General features: G+C 49.0%; 1 protein-coding gene across 6 annotated transcripts in view; it reads right to left on the bottom strand.

Moving 5' to 3' along the window:
- Positions 1–578: 578 nt before the first annotated feature.
- The window catches only part of Slc7a7 (solute carrier family 7 member 7), a 44,925-nt gene continuing 24,168 nt past the window's right edge, over positions 579–21,335 (bottom strand). For all 6 annotated transcript variants that reach the window (XM_042284855.2, XM_016006960.3, XM_076544985.1 and 3 more), the window contains 8 exons: positions 9,287–9,412; positions 8,001–8,145; positions 4,775–4,898; positions 4,427–4,530; positions 4,052–4,148; positions 2,838–2,987; positions 1,255–1,438; positions 579–1,024 (listed from right to left, as the gene is read on the bottom strand). In XM_042284855.2, coding sequence (XP_042140789.1) covers positions 921–1,024; positions 1,255–1,438; positions 2,838–2,987; positions 4,052–4,148; positions 4,427–4,530; positions 4,775–4,898; positions 8,001–8,145; positions 9,287–9,412 — 1,034 coding nt within the window. In that variant the 3' untranslated portion in view covers positions 579–920. The remainder of the gene's footprint in view (positions 1,025–1,254; positions 1,439–2,837; positions 2,988–4,051; positions 4,149–4,426; positions 4,531–4,774; positions 4,899–8,000; positions 8,146–9,286; positions 9,413–21,335) is intronic.

A 21,335-nucleotide genomic window follows, 5' to 3' on the forward strand; every position in this document is an offset into this window, starting at 1 on the left:
ATGTTTCTTCACACACACACACACACACACACACACACACACACACACACACACACACACACACACACACGCCCAGGATTGCCTATACAATTTCTTTAAGAAGTAGATGTACCGAAATTCTTAGTGGTGATTTAGAAGAATGCAGGGGGCTATGGAGTGACTCGGCAGGTAAGAGTGCAAATCCCAGCACTCGTGAAAAGCTGAGCGTGGCCCTGTTCTGTGGGGCGTGGAGACAGGAGGATCACTTGGGCTTGCTGGCCATCAGCCTAGCTCCAGGGGTCAGTGAGAGAGCCTGTCTCAAGGGAATAAGGTGGAGAGTGACAGGGCAGGACACCTAATGTCCTCCTCTGGCCTCTACATGCACCACACATAAAAAAATGGGGACGTTTATATGCACTAGCTTTTTACATTGATAACATTTTAGTAGGGCAGTTTACATGTATTTATTTGTAGAAGTTGGCTTTATAACCTGTCGGCAACTGGCTCCTGAGAGAGAAATTGATTCATTTAGTTTCTGTGTGTGTTTTTGAACTGCATAAATACCCCAGAGTCACTAAATAGAGTAAAGCCATTCAGACTTCAAGAACGTAACCTTTTTATTGTTTTGCAACTATGACAGTTTTGTGTCCCTCTAAAGGAGACAAGTTTGGAGCATTGTTGGCCCTTGTAAAGGAAAAGAGGAGTGGGTAGGCACACCCAGGTACTTCCAGAACCAAGCTCCAGAAGTGAGTGGCCTGCTTCCTGCCACGGTCTGCAGTATCCCTTTATGAAGTCTGAAACAGCACGTAGCAAAACAAATAAATTACTGTTCATCCCTCGAAAGCAAGTTCGAAGTTGAAGCTGTCAAGACTGGGCTCCTGGATGGGGGCCTCCAGAGGTCCTGGCCGATGAGACATAAGAAGCACCCCGGATTCCAAGGTCTAGTTAGACTTGCGACCTTTTTGTTCGGGCGTCTCTCCATCTTCCAAATCCAGTTCTGTAGCAACTGACATGCAGAGGATCTGGAGGTACCACGTGGTGGAGGCTGCAGAGAGAATTCTGAGTTACAAGTGAGAACAGGTTTGGGGGGGCTGAGTTCAGTGGCACCAGAGGGGTCTGGGTCTGAAAGAAGGGACTCAGTTAAGCCATATGGTTAATAACAGGAACCAGTTGTGGGAAGGGGGGCTGGGGAGCTTGGGTTTACAGAAAATGGCAAAAAGGAACAAAACCAACGTCTCTCCGGGTAGCTGACGAACTTGAAGACCCAAAGCGTACCTACAATCTTTCGAAGACCGAGAGGTCGCTTGTGCTCCGGCACTCTGATGATGAGGAAGTAGAAGGGTAACCCTGAGAGGGCGATGGCGATGCCGATGAGGGAGTTGATGGTGTCACTGTAGAGTGGAACAGCCACCAGGAAGATGGTACACAGGCAGAAGACAATGGGGAAGAAAAGGCTGAGCTAGGTACAGAGGAAACAGCTGGGAGTTAGCTCAGCATGTTGTGGTCTGCTCACAGTTTTGAGATGGTCTCACTTTTAGCCCAAGCTAGCCTTAAACCCTAACCCTGCCTCAGCCTGATTAGTGCCAAGATGGTAGGCATGGGTCACTCCACCCAGTCAGAATTGCTGGCAACCAAAATAATCCTAATCCCATAAAGATAAAAACACTCAGGCCGGGCAGTGGTGGCACACGCCTTTTATCCCAGCACTTGGGAGGCAGAGGCAGGTGGGTCTCCATGAGTTCGAGGCCAGCCTAGTCTACAAAATGAGTTCCAGAACAGCCACAGCTATTACACAGAGAAACCCCCATCTTGGAAAAAACAAAACAAAACAAAACTGAAGGGCTAGAGCTAGAACACAGTGGTATAGCACTTGCCAGACCTAAGTACTCCGCCTTCTTTCCGTCGTCTGCATGCAAGTCCTACCTAGCTTTGTTTGTGGGGTTTGGCTGAGTCTTGTTGAGGGTTTTTTTCAGGGGTTGGTTGCTTATTTTAGGGCCGTGGGGTGAGACAGTGCTGAAGATCCAACCTAAGGCCTGTGTACACTAGATAGGTGTTCTACCACTGAGCTGTATCCCAGTCCTTGATGGATGGGTTGTTGGGGGGGGGGGCGTTGTTGGTTTGGTTTTTTTATTTAAAAAAAAAAAAAATGGTCTTATACAGCCTAGCCTGACCTTGAACTCCTGATCTTCCTGCCTTCACCTCCCAAGGATTGGGGTGACGGGCACATGCTACTGTGCCCGGCTTCCCAGCCCTTGTGGTTTTCATTGTTTCAGAGTGGTGTTTTGAGTCTTGTTTCTTTAATGCATATGGGTGTTTTGTTGCATGTATGTCTGCACCACATACATGTCTGGGACCAGAGGAAGCCAGAAAAAGGTATTGGATCCCTTGGAAGTGGAGTTAGACAATTTTGAGCCAACATGTGGGTGCTGGGAATCGAACCTGGGTCCTCTTCAAGAGCCAGTGCTCTTAACCACTAAGCCATCTCTTTAACCCCGAGATGTTTTGTTGTTAGTTTTTTAAAGATTTATTTATTTTCATTTTATGTGTATGAGTTTGTCTGTACATATATATGCCTAGAACCCACAGAGGCCAAAAGGTTATTGGATCCCCTAGAACTAGAATTACAGACAATTGTGAGCTGCCATGTGAGTGCTGGGAATCAAACCCAGGTACTTTGCAAAAGCATCAAGTACTCTTGACTACTGAACCATCCTCTCTCTAGCCCAAGCCTCGATTTCTTCATTGCAGATATGTGCCACTCTGCCTGACGTAGGGAAAGGATGAGCTCCTGTGAGATGCCTGCAGCAGCAGCAGTAGCTGACTAAATACAACAGAGGCGGATAAGGGACATAAATTACCTTGAGAGGGCGAGGCCGGTCGGGTTCCTTCCAGCGGAGATAAAGCTGACCCACAATAGAAAGCCCCACAAAGAACCAGTAGCTGAAGCTATAGTAGTTAATGAGCTTGAAAATGTCTTCCACACACAAGTAGACCAGTGCCAAGATACCCTGTTGATGCAAGTCCAAGTCAGCTCCTCTCGGGCCCCGGGTATTCTAGGTGCTTTCCACCACATTAACCCCTCACAAGCCCGTCCCAGGTCACATCTTCAGTCTCCATGTCTGCCTTCTGCTCCAACCCCTGCAGCACTCTTGTCTTGGGACTTCATTCCTCCTCTAGTAGAAGAAACTTGCCTTTAGTCAGGTGGTGGCAGTGCACGTCTTTAATCGCAGCACTAGGAAGGTAGAGGCGGGGAACTGTCTGTGGGTTCAAGGCCAGCCTAGTCTACAGGAGTTTCAGGGCAGCCAGGGCTACACAGAGAAACCCTGCCGGGGAGAGGGGGGGGGCAGACAGATGTGGTGGCACACGCCTTTAATCCCAGCCCTCAGGAGGCAGAGGCAGGTGGATCTCTGCGAGTCTGAGACCAGCCTGGTCTACAGAGTGAGTTCCAGGGCAGCAAGAACTGTTATGCAGAGAAACCCTGTCTGGGGGCAGGGAGGAGTTGGGTAGATACTTGCCTCTCATCTAGATTTTCAGTGCATTCTTCAAACCTTCACCAAAGTTAACTCTGACAGTTCAAAGCCTGCAGAAGTCTTGGGCAAAACCCTCCCTGTGGAATGCCTTCAACTAACATTTCTAGTTCTCCGGTGACAAAATCCACAAAGCTTTACCGAAGGACTTTGTGACGCTGTCTCCCTTACCTAAAGCTCATCTCTGCAAGCCTAACCATCATATTCCACCCTAACAGGCCCTCCACAAATGTTTTTCTCGGCCAACTTCTGCCCCCATGGAAGTGATCATTTCTTCTCTTAAAGAGTGCATCACACACCATCATGGCAATTAATCATTACCATGTAGTCATGCAGTCTGTGTACCTTACTCCTTTCTTAGACCACAGGTAGTAGCACCTCTCACAGAAGTTTGAGTCATAGGAGCTTCAGCAATGGGCACACTGCATCAATACTTTTTAGGTCAGAACCCCCTTTATGGCTTCAGGAACCTAGAGTAGCTACATCCTGTACTACCCAGTCTGCCCCACAGTCTGGCTTCCAGGGTCATCCCTGAGATCACTCACATTGAAGAGTAGAGAAGGCACTGGAGTGAACCGCTCAACATGAATCATACTGATGGCATCAGGGAGGTGGCCTTCTCTTGAGCCCACAAATAAAAGCCTGTTGAGGTAATGAGAGGTTGATAAAACTGGTACACATAAGGCAGCCTGGGTCACCTGTCACATCATCCTCCCTCTCTGTGGTCCCTTCAAAAGGTCTGGATAACAAAAAAAAAGAGTTCAGTGTGGAGCTTAGACATGGAGGCTGCTAATGGGAACAAGAAAGGGATTGGGTAACACTAACACTGGCCACTGAAATCCCAGTCCTAAAGTTGAACTGTCTCCACCAAAGCTTTCCATGATCTCCATCCTATCAGCAAAAAAAAATGGCAGCCTTACCTAGAAGCAGCCACAATAGAAGCATTGAGACCCCCGAAGCAGGATAATGCAACTGCCACTGGAATTGTCCAGTTGAATATTCCAAAAATCCGGTCTGCAAAGGTCTAAGAAAAAGGAATAGAAGTCATTAGCAGGTCCTAAAAGGGGTGAAAAGCATGCACAGGCACATGCCCAAAGTCCTCTATCAGGAATCCAATCCCTTCCACAGTGAAGGTGACGGGACCGTCTTGCAAGCCCAGTATCCTAATGTACTCTTATCAGGCTGTCTACTCCGTTTCCAGGACTGACACCGGGATATTCCAGAAGCCCACAACACACACCCTCATCACACTAGTGAAAATCCTTTACCACAGCCACAGCTTCACTCGCCAAGATGTCCTTCATGTCTAGCACGCTGTAATAGGCCACATTGGTCAAGAGGTAGATGATGGTGACGATGGGCATGGAAATGCCAATGGAGAGGGGCAAGTTTCTACAGCCAAACAGAAGATAAAAGGGTGTGTCAGTCCTGCCATTTTATCCATGCCTCTCAGTCCTCAAACTCTGCCATGCCATCTCTCTAGGGATGCAGACAGCTGTGTTTCCCAGTTCCTTTGCCTTTGAGGTTGCCTGAGGTATTGACGTAAGCTCTGCTGAACTCTTACGCTAAAAAGTAGTAGGGAGAAGAAATACTCCCTTAGAAACGTTATGCAGAAAAAGTGAAGTTGCATGTAGTGTTCTTTGTAATCCCAGCTACTCTGGAGGCTGAGATAGGAGGATCCCAAGTTTAAAACCTGTGTGGACGATTTAGTGAGACTGTCCAAAATAAAAACAGAGGCTCGACATGGCTCAGTGGTTAAGAGTGTTCATTGCTCCTGCAGAAGACCTGGGTTCAATTCCTAGCACCCATGTGGCAGCTCACAATCATCTGTAACTCCAGTTCCAGAAGAGCTGAACTGGCCTCTGAGGGCACTGAGCACACATGTGGTGCACACCTGTATGCAGAAAAACACCCACACAGAAATTTTTAAAAGGGCTGAACCGGGCGGTGGTAGCGCATAACTTTAATCCCAGCACTCGGGAAGCAGAGGCAGACAGATCTCTGAGTTCGAGGCCAGCCTGATCTACAGAGTTCCCGGACAGCCAGGGCTAGACAGAGAAACCCTGTCCTGAAAGCCAAAAAATAAAAAATAGAAGGGCTGAAGGCAGAGCTTAGTGGTCAAGTATTTTTCTAGCATGCCTGAGGTCATGTGCTCAATCTCCAGAACCACCAAAAGACAACAAAAGGGGGACTTGACCAAGAGCTATGTTATGTTCCAGCCTGACGCCAGGAAAGTGGAGCTGATTTGTTTCTGCGACCAGTGGTCAGGGTCAGGATTCCGTCTCTGAGCGCTGGGAAGTGTGTCTTCAGACTGAGAAACAGAAGACTGTGGAATCTCCCATCTTCAGTAGAAAGAACAGTGTGTGCACCCAAACAGGATGTCATTTCAGAGAACTCCAGGTATCATCCTAACTGACAGCCAAGGAAAGGATACCAAGACCCCTTAAGGTCTCTCAAGTGCCAAGAGATCACTATCTATATCAATGCTTGACAATGAGACCGCCAGAGGAAGAGGGGAACAAATATGGTCTGCATCTGTTTTTCTGGTAGTGGGAATTGAATCCAGAATCAAGGACACATCGCTCTAGAGCCTTGAGCATGCTAACAAATGCTCTACATGAGCCATACCCCAAGCCCTCTTTTTTTGTTGTTGTTGATAGGATCTCAGTAAGTTGCGCAGAGAGGTCTTGAATTCACTCTGTTCCTGGGCTTTGAACTTGTGATGCTCCTGCCTCAGCCTCCAGAGTAGCGGAGTTACAAGCCTTCATGAGGCAGGGTTGCAAATAATCCAGTCATTCAGCTTCTGGCCAGTAGGTGGAAGCACGACTCCCCAGCCTCCACTGGCATCCAGGAGCCCTGCTCCTCCATTGGTGCAGGCAGACGGGTACCAAAAAGGTTTTTTGTTTTTTCAAAGCCAAAAGTTGAGTGGTATGGGAATTGTTATAATTTAGGGAAATTATTTCCTGGCATATCTTAGTTTCTAGGATCATAATGTTTTAGAGCCAGGAAAAGCCATGAAATCCTATAATTCAACCCCCTTAATTTTCTATTAAAGGAGCAGGCAAGGGCTAGGGAAACAGCTCAGTCGATGAAGGCCGGCAAGGAGGGCCTGGGTCTGAGCTCAGAGCCCACACACAGATGCTGGGTGGGCTGTGGAGGATGGTGTGCACTTGTAGCCCCAGAAACAGAGAGGTCGGAACAGGAGGACCTCTGGGGTTCCATGGCCAGCCAGCTTAGCCTCATTAGCAAGCTCCAAGCAAGTGAAAGAACAGGTCTCCAAAATAAACAAAAAAAGAAGGGGGCCTGGAGAAATGGTTCAGCAGTTAAGAACACATGTTCTTTCAGAGGACCGAGCTTCGGTGAGTGCACATTGGTGGTTCACAACTGTCCATAGCTCTGGTTCCAGGAGCTCCTAGCCCTCTTCTGACCTCCGCATGTTCCTGCACTAATGTGGTGCACACCCATGCACTCAGGCACACACACACATACATAGAAAATAGATATTTTTTAAGTAGTCAGTACCTGCAGAATAACACCCAAGTGGTTTCCACAACATGTGTGCACGCACAGCAGACATACACAAAAAGAGCACCAGGCAAGCTGGGCATTGGTAAGAAGGTTACAAATTCGAGGCCAACCTGGACTACATACATAGTGAGATGCTGTCACAGAAAAAAAAAAAGAGTCTTACTAAAGGAAAAAAGGAAGGGCCAAGCATGGTGGCACATGGGAGGCAGAAGCAGCCCAATCGCTATGAGTTTGAGGCCAGCCTGGTCTACAAAGGGAGCTCCGGGCCAGCCAGGGCTACACCATGAGAGCTGGTCTCAAAACAAAGCCAAGGAAGAACAGCAAGTACCTGGCTGCAGTGAGCAAGGGCTGCTCTTGGCCCTCTAACAAATCAAGGCCAGACGGATTCCAAGACCCGGGGCCCTCAGTCCCGCGCTCCTTATTCTGCACAACTGTGAGGCAATTCAGAGCAGCACTGGTGGGGTGACCCGGTGAATGGCTGGAACAAGTCCACACCGCCAGCATGAATCAGGGCAAAGAGAAACGGTTCAGAAAGGAACCGGAAGAAGGAAGTCTATGACCTCAAGTTATCTATGTAGGTATAAGGGTGAGTGGAGGTCTTAAGACAGAAAAAGCTTTAAGACACTATCTCATAGTGTTGCTCAGATTAGCTTACAGATGCGAGGGCAAAAGCAATCCTCTTGCTTCAGCCTCCTGAGCAGCTGGCAAGGACCTGTTGAAGAGCAGATGTAAGCAGGAAGGATATAACCTACTTTATTTAATGTAGAAATGGATGAAGGTACAAACGTTTTTCTAAAAGGATTTGCAAAGCATTCTCGAGAAAGTGCACATCTTAGCACAGTTACTGCGATCATGGACAGTTACCATCTCTAGGTCCCAACTCTGCTCAAATCAGGCTGATGAAATGAACCCCCGAGTTGAGAAGGCACGGTGCTGGGCGCGGAAAGGCGACGGTGAAGTACCTACCTCTCAGGATCCCTGATCTCTTCAGTGACATAGTTAAGGGTGTCCCACCCCGAGTAGGAGAATAAAGCTGAGTACAGCGCCAAGGCGATGTCACCCATTGCAAATGACGACCCCTCAAAGGAGTTCTCGAAGTTAGTGGTGGCTCCTGGAAGGTGAGAACAATGGAAGACAAGATTTAATGGCCCACTCTCGCTTCAGCTGATCCTGTAAAGGAGAGAAAGCATAGGGTAATGTCCGCAGGCAAAGCGCTGCAAGAGGCACCTGCAGCGCGGAGCATCATGGACGTGGTCCTGAAGGGAAGAACTCAAGTGAGTGCAGGATGAGAAACTACCGCAGAGCCGAACAGGGCTAGACACTGGGTGGTGCTCTGCCCTACACCACAGGCCGCCTGAGTCCTATCCGCTTTCTAACACTAGACAGGGATGTCACGGGAGGAGAGACAGGGTTCAGGATGCCCAGATCAACAGGGGAGTTGTAGGGAAGGCTTCATACCTGGAAACCAGGTAGGAGTGAGGACAAGGAGCGCATTTCTGACTGCTCACTTCCAAGGGCAGAAATGGCAGAGCAATAGCACTGGCCCAGCAAGCTGTAAAAGCCAATCCCCAGGGCGTGGCTCTCAGCCCCCTTGCCAAGGTCAGTTTCCTGTGGAAAGCAGCATAGTAGAAGTTGAAGGGCGGGCTTTGGAGTCAGACTGTGGGGCCGAAGCTTCAGCTCTTCTAACTCACCACTAGGAACTTGAGGAGGATAATCTGGGAAATCTGTCTGGGGGCTTTGGGGTTTTGTTTTAAAATAGGGTCTCACTGTACAGCCCAGGCTGGTCTGGAACTTGCTATGTAGACCAGCCTGGCCTCAAACTTGGAGATCCATTCTACCTGTGAGTGCTGGAATAAAGCATAAACCACCACACCCAATTTTTTTGTTTTTATTCTGAGACAGGGTCTTCTGTGTCCCGGGCTGGCCTCAAATTTCTCTATATAGCGGAGGATGATCTTTAACTCCTGGTCCCCTGGCCATCACCTCACAAGTACTGGGACTATAGATATGTACCACTCTGCCTGGCTTAAGATAGGTAATTCTGGGGCCTGTTTCCTCGCCTATCTATATAAAAGGATTAATAATAGTGCCTACCAAGTATGTTAAAGTAAGGCTGAAGTTGTAGATCTGAGATATATAGCTTGCCTAGCACGGCCCAAAACTCGGTTTGATCCCGAACACTCCAAAGAAAAAGACAAGAAGAAAGCGTTTAATGAAGGCTAGTTGCTGTTTTGCTCGTTTGTTTTTCTTACCCTTGCCAAGTGTAACAATGCCTGCAATGATGACGGCGATCAGTGCCAACACTTTAGCATAGGTGAAGATATCCTGGACCAGGGTCCCCCACTTGACATAGGCACAGTTAATGAAGGTTAAGAGACCTGAAAGAAAAAGAACACGGATCGGGACCTGCCCTTCCCACCTGGAGGACCTGAGACTCCAGAGCAATTTTTCCAGCACTGGTCATGGAGAAGAACCCATCGGGCAGCCAGCCACGTGTCTGGGCTGTGCCTGCTTGACGCCCCTCCCCCATGAGCCTCAATGCCATCACTGCAAGACATGTGCTGAACACCTGTGTTTCCAGGGCCACACTCCCAATCCCCAGTACCTGAAACTGGAGTCACAGAGCAAGGTGGCAAAATTCCTGGTCAAGTGGGAAGCACCTGGGAGTTGTGCAGATTGGTGACATATTCTGGTCCTTGGTTCTTTAAAATCAGTCTTTCCTTCCTATGTGCGCACGCACACGCACAAACACACACACACACACACACACACACACACACACACACGCACGCACGCACGCACGCACGCACGCACGCACAGGTCTAGAACCCAAAAACATCCTGGCTCTCTGCTGTTGGTATTAACCTTGACAAGTCCTGCCGTAACTTACTCAATGTCTAGGCCAGCAGGTCAGTGTGTGTGTCCAAGGATTAGGGTGAAGACCAAACTTCCTGCCCCCTGCTCACTGGCCCCGCTATTTGTTTTGTGCCTGGTAAAATTCTTGCAGCTAAAACAAGTTCCTGTAGAAAGAGGGCAGGGCACTTTTCCTGCCTGAACAGTATGAGCCATAAACATTCCTCAAGTCCCTCTACCCTGGGCTAGAGGCAGCCCCTCTACTTGGATGAACTCAGGCAAAGTTCACAGACCATCCTCAGAGAAGTGTTCGTAACAGGGCGTGACAGTCTCTTGCAAAGTGTTATGGCATACGAACATACATATTGCCCTAAAAAGAGTCCACATCTTTCATCAAAATCTCAAGAGTCCCATCAGGAAGCACAGCTCAGTGGTAGATAGTGTGTTCAAATGCACAAAGCCCTAGGTTCAAATCTTTTCACAGAAAAAAACAATAATCTCAGAAAAATGCATTAGCCCAAAAGTTACAATCCACTACTTTGGCAGGAAATCAAGAAGGGAAGCCCACACATGCTGTGAGGCTGGCTAGCAGCCCAGGGATTCTGGACCCGGAGGAAGAAAGGCTTTCGAGCACCAGAAGACCGAGACAGCAGAATTGCCTAATGTTAGATCCAAAGGAGACTGCAATTCCCCAGACTCCAAAAGGTAGTCCAAACATCCAGAAATGAGCCCAGCCCAGACTACAGGAGGATTTCTGGAGGTCAGATAAAAGCCAGCATTCCTCAGGAACTTGGGAAGCCAGTTCACCTGGACCAAAAGGAGTCATTTCCCTTATCACTGGCGGAAAGGACAAATGGCTGCCTGTGGTACCTACTAACACTCCAAAGCACAGGCTGACCTCCAGGCTCCTCAGCATCACAAGTACCTGTCACACATCTCAAAGTCTGTGCTAGCACCCCAGCTCTTCTCCCTTTCTCCCTACTGTAAGTTCCCCCCAGCTCACAGGCTTCCCTCCCCCTCCAGCTGTTCATACTTGTTATAACCCTGCTATTACCACTATTCACTATGCTCTCCCTCCCTCCCTCCCTCCCTCCCTCCCTCCCTCCCTCCCTCCCTCCCTCCCTCCCTCCCTCCCTCCCTCCCTCTCTCTCTCTCTCTCTCTCTCTCTCTCTCTCTCTCTCTCTCTCTCATTTCTACATTTAAACCTTCCCCTTCACCATACCATGGAGCACTCACATTGTCAGTTTATACACCTACAAATTTTAACTTGAGGACAGCCTGGATCCCAGTGAATCTCAGGCCAGCCTGGGCTACAGAGACCCTCCTTAGGAAGGAAAGAAAGCAACTTAAGCCCTCTGCATCCTGATGACGCCCTCAGGGTCCACAGACCTTCTGTGCTTGTTAGGTCCTGGCTCCCTTCTCGTTCTAGCCCGGAAGGCCACTACACTAAGAAATAGGGAAAATTAGCCACCCTCCTTCCAATCTTCCTTCTAACCTGTGTGCGTGCATGTGTGTGTGTGCTTGTGTGTGCGTGTGCATGTGTGTGCGTGTGTCTGCGTGTGTCTGTGTGTATGTCTGTGTATGTGTCTGTGTGTGTCTGTGTGTGTCTGTGTATGTCTGTGTGTGTCTCTGTGTGTCTCTATGTGTGTGTCTCTGTGTCAATGTCTCTGTGTATGTCCCTGTGTGTCTGTGTCTGTATGTGTCTCTGTGTGTGTCTGTGTCTGCATCTGTGTGTCTGTGTCTGCATCTGTGTGTCTGTGTGTGTCTTTCTGTGTGTGTCTGTGTCTGTGTGAGTCTGTGTATGTCTGTGTGTGTGTCTCTGTGCGTCTCTGTGTGTATGTGTGTCTGTGAGTCTGTGTGTACATGCGTGTACTCACTCGTGTAGGCCCCTGCGGAAGCCAACGTCAGGCGTTTTCCTCAATCACTTCCCCGCCTTACCTTTCACTATAACTATCCCATGTCAATGTGCATGTCACAGCACACACGTGGAGGTCAGAGGGCAACTTGAGGGAGACAGTCCTCTCCTTCCACCACGTGCGACCTGGGGATCAAACTTGGGCTTGGTGGCAGGAGCCATCTTGTCAACTCTCCACCCTACTTTTTTGCGATAATCTCACTGCACCTGGAGCGTATCGATGTTTCCTCAAGCACTCAGCAACCTGGCACTTCCAGCAGGGGCTGAGGATCTGAACTCGGGTCTCCTCGCTTGGGCAGCAGGCACTCGGCCTAGAGCCACCTCCCCGGCCCCCCTCTGACTCCTTTCTATTCATTGCCTACATTGTTTTCTAATTTCACCGAGGGGCTTTCCAGCTCTATTCAAATATATGTCTTTGTGCCTAATAGACATGACAATAAACAACCAAACCTTATCGCAAGGCTGAGCAAACATGTACCCATCGCTCCAGGTCACCCCAGTGCTAAGTTAATAATTAAAGACACAAGTGTACTGACTCTCCAGCAATTCCACAAACCTTTAGGGTGCCCTCCACTAGCCTGTCAAAGGCTGACCTTCCTCAGCAGTCATCCATCCCTCACTCTCCACTGGACTTCCAGCCTCAGCTATTCGAGCCCGGTCTCCCCATCCTGTAATCTCTAACCCTCACCTTTCGGCTCTGCTCTGACTTAGAAACACAACACAAACCACCAGGTTTCCTTTAGAAACACTAAGCACAGATTCGCTGATGCTGATGATCGGGAGAGTGGGATCCCGGACTGGAACCACCCGGCAGAAATGAAGACATTCTAAAAAGTCAAACTTCCATCCCTCCCAGCGTGTGGCTAGCAGACTGTTGAAGCAATGGTCCCCAAGAAGTTGGAATCTCCCTAGAAGTCTCACGCTGGGAGAAGAAAAAAGCTGAAGCCTGGTGCCAACCAGAGGAAAACCTTGTCACTCAAAGAGATTTCACACAGTTCCGACAATTTCTCAGACCACTTTGCAAGAGAGGCTAGAGCTAAGACAATGAGGGGCGTGGGTGGGCAAAAACACTCTTTTACTGAGACCGCTTAGCTATATACACCTCTTACCCTCTATTTAAACCCGAAGCTCCTGATAGGATCTACTGGAACTCTTCACTGGCTTCTCTTCCCAGTGTAGCCATATCAAGTCAATCCCCTGCCTCTGCTTCTACTCTGACTTTGTCTCTTTGGGGCCTACTATGGACCGGGGTGGCCCAGCCTAGCTCTGTAAGGCTGCCAGGGCCCAGGGTCTTCCCCTCGCAGCTCTGGTAACATAACAAGTTCCTGGTTAGGCTGCAGAGTAACTATCGGTCACAGCTGGAGTAGACAGAGGGAAGAGTTCTGGTTCACAGCGTCTGCAGCTCTACACCACAGGGCTCTTGTCTCGAGTCTGTTCGTGGGCATGAGCACAGAAAAGCAGAGCCAGCCGACTCACTGCCCTTCCTTACAGCAAGCCCCTGCCATGAGAACGTAGAGCAGTGGTTCTCAGCCTTCCTAATGCTGTGACTCTTTAACACAGTTCCTCATGGTGTGGTGACCCCCAACCATAAAATTTTGTTGCTACTTCATAACTGTAATTTTCTACTGTTATGATTGTAATGTAAATATCTGACATGCAGGATATCTAATATGCAGCCCCTGTGAAAGGGTCATTTGACACCCCCCAGGGGTTGTGACCCACGGGTTGAGAATTGCTGATGTCGAGGTTGTTTCTATTTTGATTGCTACTGCTTCTCCATCCATTCACTTCATCCCTCCTGTGACCTCCCGTGGTCCCCGCTACTGTACTGACTTTTCAGCCACAGCCCCACCATCATGGCCTGCTCTTCTCTCTGGACTGCACATGGGGAGGGAGGCTCAGTTTGAATGCCGTACAACGAGAACAGAGCACTGAGAGAACCACATGAAGAGAGCTGGCTCTCCCTTTCCACAGCCCCCAGCTTCCTCCAGAGCTCCCGGTCCTGGGAACAGGAAATGGATAAGGCAAGCCTCGGTGCTGAGTAGGCTCTTTGTCCCCACCCCTAGCAGATACAGCTGACCAGAGTCCCCAGAGCTCAGGCTCTCGAAACAAAGCCCAACCTCTTGCTTCAGAGTCTGAGACCAGAAAGGAAAAGTCGGGTTAGAATAACAGATGCAGCTGCAAATTAACCTCCAGACAGACAGCCTACCCTTCTACCTCTGGGGGTAATTCAGTCCCCACCCAACGCTGAGCCAAGTCCATGGGAGGATTGCCTAAAATGACCTTTAACCTTGACCCAGCTGCTACTCCATTCCTGCTTTAACTTCAGTGGGCGGAAAGCAGCTGCTGCAGAGATATCACCCCCGTAACCTGAAGAGGTCCTCCAGGAAAGGTCATCCCAGCAGATGCCAGGTCCCCAGGGAGGAGGCTGGCTCTGCCACTAAGGCCTAGAATCAGCACTGCTTAGAACAAAATGGAAACTCCCAGCTGAGGTTGTTCAGAAAAGGAACAATGAGGGGCTATGTAGTTAAGAGCACTCATGTCTGATTCCCAGTACCCACACAGCGTCTCACAACTACCCATCATTCCAGTTCTAGGGGACCATGCACACTTTCTAACCTCTGCCAGTTCCGGCATGCACGTGACACATACATACACTCAGGTACATATACATGAAATAGTCTTTAATCAAAAAGGAACAATGTCTTTAGCCTGCTCTGATCAATGCCCAGGTTCACTTCGAATAGTCTAAAGTCCTACACATTGGAAGTCCTTATCCTGTAGAGATTAATGCTGAAGTCTTTATAAGTTAAATGTTAATGATGCCTTAGATAAGCTTCAATAATCTCGTGGGGATGTCAAGAGTGACCATTTACACTGTGCCGAAACCCCTTACACTCCTCCGGTCACTCACTCTACCTTTGCACTAACACACGTTTGCCGTTCTCAGTAACATGACCTTTTTTTTTTTTAAGATTTATTTATTTATTATGTATACAGCATGTATGACTGCAGACCAGAAGAGGGCGCCAAATCTCATTACACATGGTTGTGAGCCATCATGTGGTTGCTGGGAATTGAACTCAGCACCTCTGGAAGAGCAATCAGTGCTCTTAACCTCTGAGCCATCTCTCCAGCCCTAATATGACCTTCTTAATTCATAGAGGTTCAATATCTAATAGAATGAAATCCATACCAGCAAAGGATGCTCAAGGAACCGGTTTCCTTTTCTATTTTGTACATATTTTATAATCTTTATTAGGAAAGCAAACTTTCTTTTTCTAATCTGATAACGTGCACCACAGGCCACAAGTACAGAACTTCTCTCTGGCCCTGCATCTGTCCTAGCCTGTTTTTCTCAGCACAACTTGTCCTTCAGCATAGGTATTTATTTTCTTAAAAATGTTTACTTCTTGGGCTGGAGAGATGGCTCAGAGGTTAAGAGCACTGGCTGCTCTTCCAGAGGTCCTGAGTTCAATTCCCAGCAACCACATGGTGGCTCACAACCATCTGTAACGAGATCTGGTGCCCTCTTCTGGTCTGCAGTCATACATGCTGTATACATAATAAATAAATAAATCTTTTTAAAAAATGTTTACTTCCTTACATATATATGTACATGTGTACATACATATGTGTATGTGTACAAATGTATGAGTGCCTGCTTGTCTGCATGTACAACACAACAGTGCAGGTGCCTGAGAAGGCCAGAGGCCTGAGCTACAGGCAGGTGTAAGCTACTCATTGTGGGTGCTGAGAATCAAACCCAGGTCCTCTACAAGAGCAACAAGCGCTCTTACCGGCTGAGCTATCTCCCCAGCCCTGATTTTCATGCACAATTATGATAGCAGACCTGGTTGCGCACGGTGGTGCAGTTCTTTACTCCCACCATCGGAGAGGCAGAGGCTGATGAACCTCTGATTTTGAGGCCCGTCTGGTCTACATAGTGAGTTCCAGGCCAGCCAAAGCTATACAGTAAGACCCTGTCTCAAATTTGAGAGAGAAAGAGAGAGCACTTCAGAGAAAGTGTAAATAGAACATGAGAGTCCAGCAGTGTTAGTAACCCTCCTCCCTAAGGTAGGAAGGAACAACTCTGAGGCTGGCATCTTTGTGTCCCTTCTAAGATATGGGCCACATCTCTTAAGTAACAGAAGCACACAAAGAAGCCTCCCTGCAAGCAGGCAAAGAACTGGTAGTGCTCAGCAGAACTGTTCATGACATTAGCTGGAAAGTAAAGAAAGGGGACTCTTTGGGCAGGCCTCAGTATCTTGGTGTGCTGAAGTTTCCTCTTGCTGCCACCAAACACAAACGTGACCTTGGCAGAGGAGCAGGCATACCTTATTATGGCAGCGCCTCATACAAATCTCTCCCTTTCGCACCGCACACCCCAGTTCCAGCAAATCCATCCAATTGCCGTCTTTCACTGTCCGACTCTAACTGCCTAGCGTAATGATTCCTAGTGTCTTCTTGGAGTGGAAAGTCAAAGATGCTTCTCGGTCTTGCTTATGGTATTTGTAGATATAAGTCATCAGCTTCTTTCTGATCTCTAAACACTGCACTGAGCAACTCTGCCCCACTTATCTTGCGGTGTGGCGCCAGATATCATCAAAATACGCATCCTCTGGGGCTGGGAGATGACGGACGGGCAGCAGTGCTTGCCACGGCAGCTTGAGGGCCTGAGTTTGGGTCTCCAGCACCCACCACACTCAGGCACAGTGCTGTAACCACGCTGTGTAGGGCACAGCCAGGAGGGGCCCTGGGGCTTGCCGCTCACCAGGTCCAGGTGCAACGAGACCGTGTTTCCAAAGGAGCAGGCGGGAGTCATACAGGACATCCGCCGTGGGCAGGGCATGCAGGCGCGCAGAGCGTGCCCACGTTTCCCTTTATCTTCACTCTGTTTCTCCTTGCCTCCAAATTCCAGCTTTCTTAAACGTGTCTCTCCCGTCGCGTCTTGGCTTCTTAGGGAAAGTCAAGTGTAAACATCTCTCTACCAAGCACATGAAAGCTGCTGCCCTTTTCCCTGCACCAACTCTTTCTGGTGTGAGTGTTTGCAGTCCAGCACTGTGTATTCTGCACTCTTTCTTCAGCAGAGGGCATCAGAGCCCCCGACGCTAGAGTTACAGGCTGTGGTGAGCCGTCTGATGGGAGTGCTGGGAACCCATCGCGGGGCCTCTCCAAGAGCAGCAAGCACTCTTAACCACTGAGCCGTCTCTCCAGCCTCCTCTTCCGCACTCTTTATTCTTTCACAAATATGCCCTTCAACTGACAGAGGAAGAACACTCCACAGAAGTTCGGTTTGCTGTCTTGAAGGTCAGTGCAACCAGTACATATTTTTTGGCATCTTCTACTAGGCGGCAGTATCATTTACCCCATAGCAATCTGCAGAAGGACGGCAGTCCACAGGCTTAGCCGTCACGAGAAAGTTCTCTATCACACTGTGCAAAAACTACACATGTCTCCACCAAGCCAGCTGTACATACGTGGAGCTAGAGAGCAGCCTCGGGGAAGAGTCCAAGCCCTGTGACTAGTACGCTCAGACCTCCGGAACACTCTACACTGTTTGCCCAGAAGGCCTAATTTAAGCTGTCTGGAAAGCCTCGTCGCTGTTTCTTCTTTCTTTCTCCTTCCCTCTATTAGATGCTCGTTTCTGTTTTGTTTTGTTGGTTCCTAATGCTACTTCGGATCCAGGCTGACCCCAAATTCACTCTCTTCCCGATGCTCTTGTCTCCACCTCCCCCGTACCGAGATTACAGCTTGTACCACCGCGCCTGGCTTAAGGTCATGTTTTTCTTCCTGGCTGTCTTGTGTGGTTACCTCCCAGGTGCTATTCCGGGTCACAGAAGCGGTTCGCTGACTCAGGTGAAGATGATACAACCACCAAACGACCATGGGTCACTGAATCAGACCCCTCCCTGCACCTCTCCTAAAACTCAGTCAGCACTTTAACCCCTGTGACTCTGACATCTCCGAGGAAGCAGGCACATAATGTGTACATCCCTTCTCGAAGCAGCTAGAGGGCCAGCAAGATGACCCAGTGAAGAAAGGTACCTGCAGCCAAGCTTGGGAACCCAAATTTGATCCCCAGGACCAACATGGTGGAAACCAGAACCCACAAGCTGTCCCCCGACCTTCACAGACGCACCCTGGTACATATGCACACACACACACACACACACACACACACACACACACACACACACACACACACAATAAATAAACAAAACGCTTTTTTTTGTTTTTAAAGCAGCCAGATCCTTAATGTTTGCTGAGCTCTCAGTTCAGTTCAAGTCCTCAGAAGCCAGGCATGAGACCTGAGCAGGCCCGAGAATCACCTGCCACAGCAAGGCTCCTGGGGAGTTCTGATTCGGGGTGTCAGCACAGGGTTTCCCAGAGTAGTCTGGTGGCTGACTGCTTGGCATTTAACCGAGGTAATTACCTAGCGAGATAATCACGCACAGACCAACTTTGGGCAGAACGCGCCTGATCTTTCACTTAACTTGAGTTCCTACATCCCTGCAGCTCATTGCCATCGCTGGACAAGCTCAGGTGCCACCCAAGCAATGAAGTCAAAACCTGGGGACTGGAGAGATGGCTCAGAGGTTCAGAGCACTGCCTGCTCTTCCAGAGGTCCTGAGTTCAATTCCTGGCAACCACATGGTGGCTCACAACCATCTGTAATGAGATCTGGTGCCCTCTTTTGGCCCGAAGTGCAGGCCTACATGCAGACAGAACACTGTATACATAATATGAAAAAGGAGTCAAAACCTGTGGGGCCGCCCTGCTGTCAACAAGTTGTTAAGGCTCCAGGTATCCATGGCAACATTGAGAACTAGTCTTTTGTCCCCTTCAACGGGAGATCCCCAGTTCTCAGCAGTAATCACTTTGGCTTCCTTGAGTCTTATCTTCCCAGTCTTCCCGCTGGCCCCCATCTTCTTTGGGCGGCTCAGATACTTTCAGGCAGGGAGTAAGTGATGAATGTTCTGGAGTTCCGGGTTTTAAATTCTCTGGATGAGCTGACAGTGGTGGCCCATGCCTTTAGTAAGGCAGATCTCTATGAGTTTGAGGCTATCCTGGTTTACAGAACAAGTTCCAGGCTTATACAGGAAGACCCCAACTCCAAAAAAAAAAAAAAAAAAAAGGAGGCTACAGAGATGGGTCAGCAGTTATGAGCGCTGGATGCTCTTCCAGAGAAACTGAGTTTGACTCCCAGCACCCACATGGTGCCTCAAAGCCATCTGTAGCTTCAGTTCCAGTGGGTCCAACACCTTCTTCTGGTCTCCTTAGGCACCAGGCATGAACATGGTGCACAGACATGCATGCAGGTAAAACACCCATGCACACAAAACAAACAATTTTTTTTTTTTTTTTGAGCTGAGGACCGAACCCAGGGCCTTGCGCTTGCTAGGCAAGCGCTCTACCACTGAGCTAAATCCCCAACCCAACAATTTTTTTTTTTAATTCTCTGGATGATTTCATTATACAACCAGGATTCAGCCCCACTGTCCCAAGCTCCTCCCCTAGCCTCCTCTGGACCATCCCCTTGGTACTTCTGAAGCGGAGACAAAAGGAACAGAGCCAAGAGACCAAGAATGAATCCCTAAGAGCCACACAGGCCAAACCCTCACACAGCCCTTCCCTTTCATTTCTGGTGGGAAATTTGCCCTCAGATTCGCATTGATCCTATACTAGGAAGAGCCCAAGACTCTGGTGCCACCCTAATTGTTAAGGTGACTGTGGGACGTGACCTCACCTCTAACTTAAGATGGCTCTTGGGAAAACCTTTTCCAAACTAGGAAACTAGCTTCCAAGTAGGAATTCAAGGGGCAAAAGTCCGTTGGAGGCCCCGCTGTTCCACCTCATTAGTCACAGCACATGAGATCAGTCTCTCTAGTCAGGAAAAACTACATGGTCAAAGATCTCAGACAGACACACACAGAGATCCGAAGTCCTTCACAGTCCACTGTCTGTGCCAGCCAGCTCACAGGGAACTGCCTGCCCTCAGCAGTATCCACAGCAGCCCTCAGGCCTCAAGCAGACCCTTGAGAGTCCACAGCATGAAATGCCCCGCCTCAGAGGTGCTGAATCCTCAGTTCTGTCTCCTGTATAGTCAGCAAGGCAGCGTCTGCCGAAGATCCTATTAGTACATACGGTTCCGTAGGGCCAAGTGTGAGGCACCCAAAGACGCTTTTGCCTGCTCCCCAAAGAACAGTAGGTGCCCTGTCCACATTTACTGAGGTAAATGCTGCTGATGTCTGGGCAGCAGGCTGACTAAAGACAGGTCCTGTTAACAAAAGGGAAGAAATATATAAACCAAACTAACTAGTTCACAGAGAGCAAGACTAGGCGGGAACAGCACAGTGTCTAACCACGCCAACAGTGGCCGGCGCATCCGAGCTCTGAGAAAGGGCCAGATGGACAGGCACGGACCCCTGGTTGCTCAGGCCCCACTCTGCCAAGAGAAAACTCTACCTCCTACCTCTTCTGCAAAACTGACGGGAAAAAAGCTTCAGCTTTCTTTTCCCTCTTTTTGTTTGTTTGTTTGTTTGTTTGTTTGTTTGTTTTTTAAGACAGGGTTTCTTTGTGTAGTCCTGGCTGTCCTGGAACTCTCTCTATAGACCAGGTTGACCTCAAACTTACAGAGATCCACCTGCCTGTGCCTCCAGAATGCTGGGATTAAAGGCGTGCGCCACCACGCCCAGCTTCCTTTCTTTTTTTTTTAATTATTTTATTATTTTACATGTATGGACGCTTCACCTGCATGTGCACCATGTGTGAGCCTGGTACACTAAGCAACGAGAGGAGGGCATCAAAGCCCCTAGAACCGGCGTTACAGTCAGGAGCCACCATGTGGGTGCTGGGAACTAAACCTGGGGCTTCTGGAAGAGCAGTCGGTGCTCCTAACCACTGAGCCATCCCTCCAGCCCCCCTGCTTTCTCTCCTGCTTTCTGGAATATTACAAAATTAAAGCTGCCTTTAGGTCATCCAAAGACAGGATGCAGAAAATAAAATTTTTAGACACTAATAAAAGTAGAGAGCATGCTTTACCGCCAGGTATATTCCAGGGCATGTGTATATGTACACATATTCTCTAATTTAGCCTGACAATAGGTTTCTTTTTTTTTTTTATTGTTTTGATTACGTTTACTCGCTAGGGACGCATGCACCATAACACACATTTTTAGGTCAAGGGCAACGGCAACCTGCAGGCGTTGGTTCTCTCCTTCCTCCACACGGGTCCCCATCGACCTCCAGTCACCAGGATCCCGGGCAAGCTCTTTACCTGGCACGGAGCCATCCATCTTGAGACCCAGTGGTACTGTTGCTATCTTAGTGCTGAGAAAATCACACCTTTCAGTCAGCAAGCAGCCCTAGGTCCGTGTCCCTTTCACCAGAGTCCAGCCTTCCTTTTGTACAAACATGTAGGCCTGGAGGAGGAATTCTCCTACGTGATAATGCAGATCGCACCTGCGGAGAGCCAGAGCACTCCACGCGGCTCTGAGAAACCAGACCGGCCACCCTCAGATGACGCTGGT

Source organism: Peromyscus maniculatus, chromosome 9, assembly GCF_049852395.1.
Source record: "Peromyscus maniculatus bairdii isolate BWxNUB_F1_BW_parent chromosome 9, HU_Pman_BW_mat_3.1, whole genome shotgun sequence".
Lineage (NCBI taxonomy): Eukaryota > Metazoa > Chordata > Mammalia > Rodentia > Cricetidae > Peromyscus > Peromyscus maniculatus.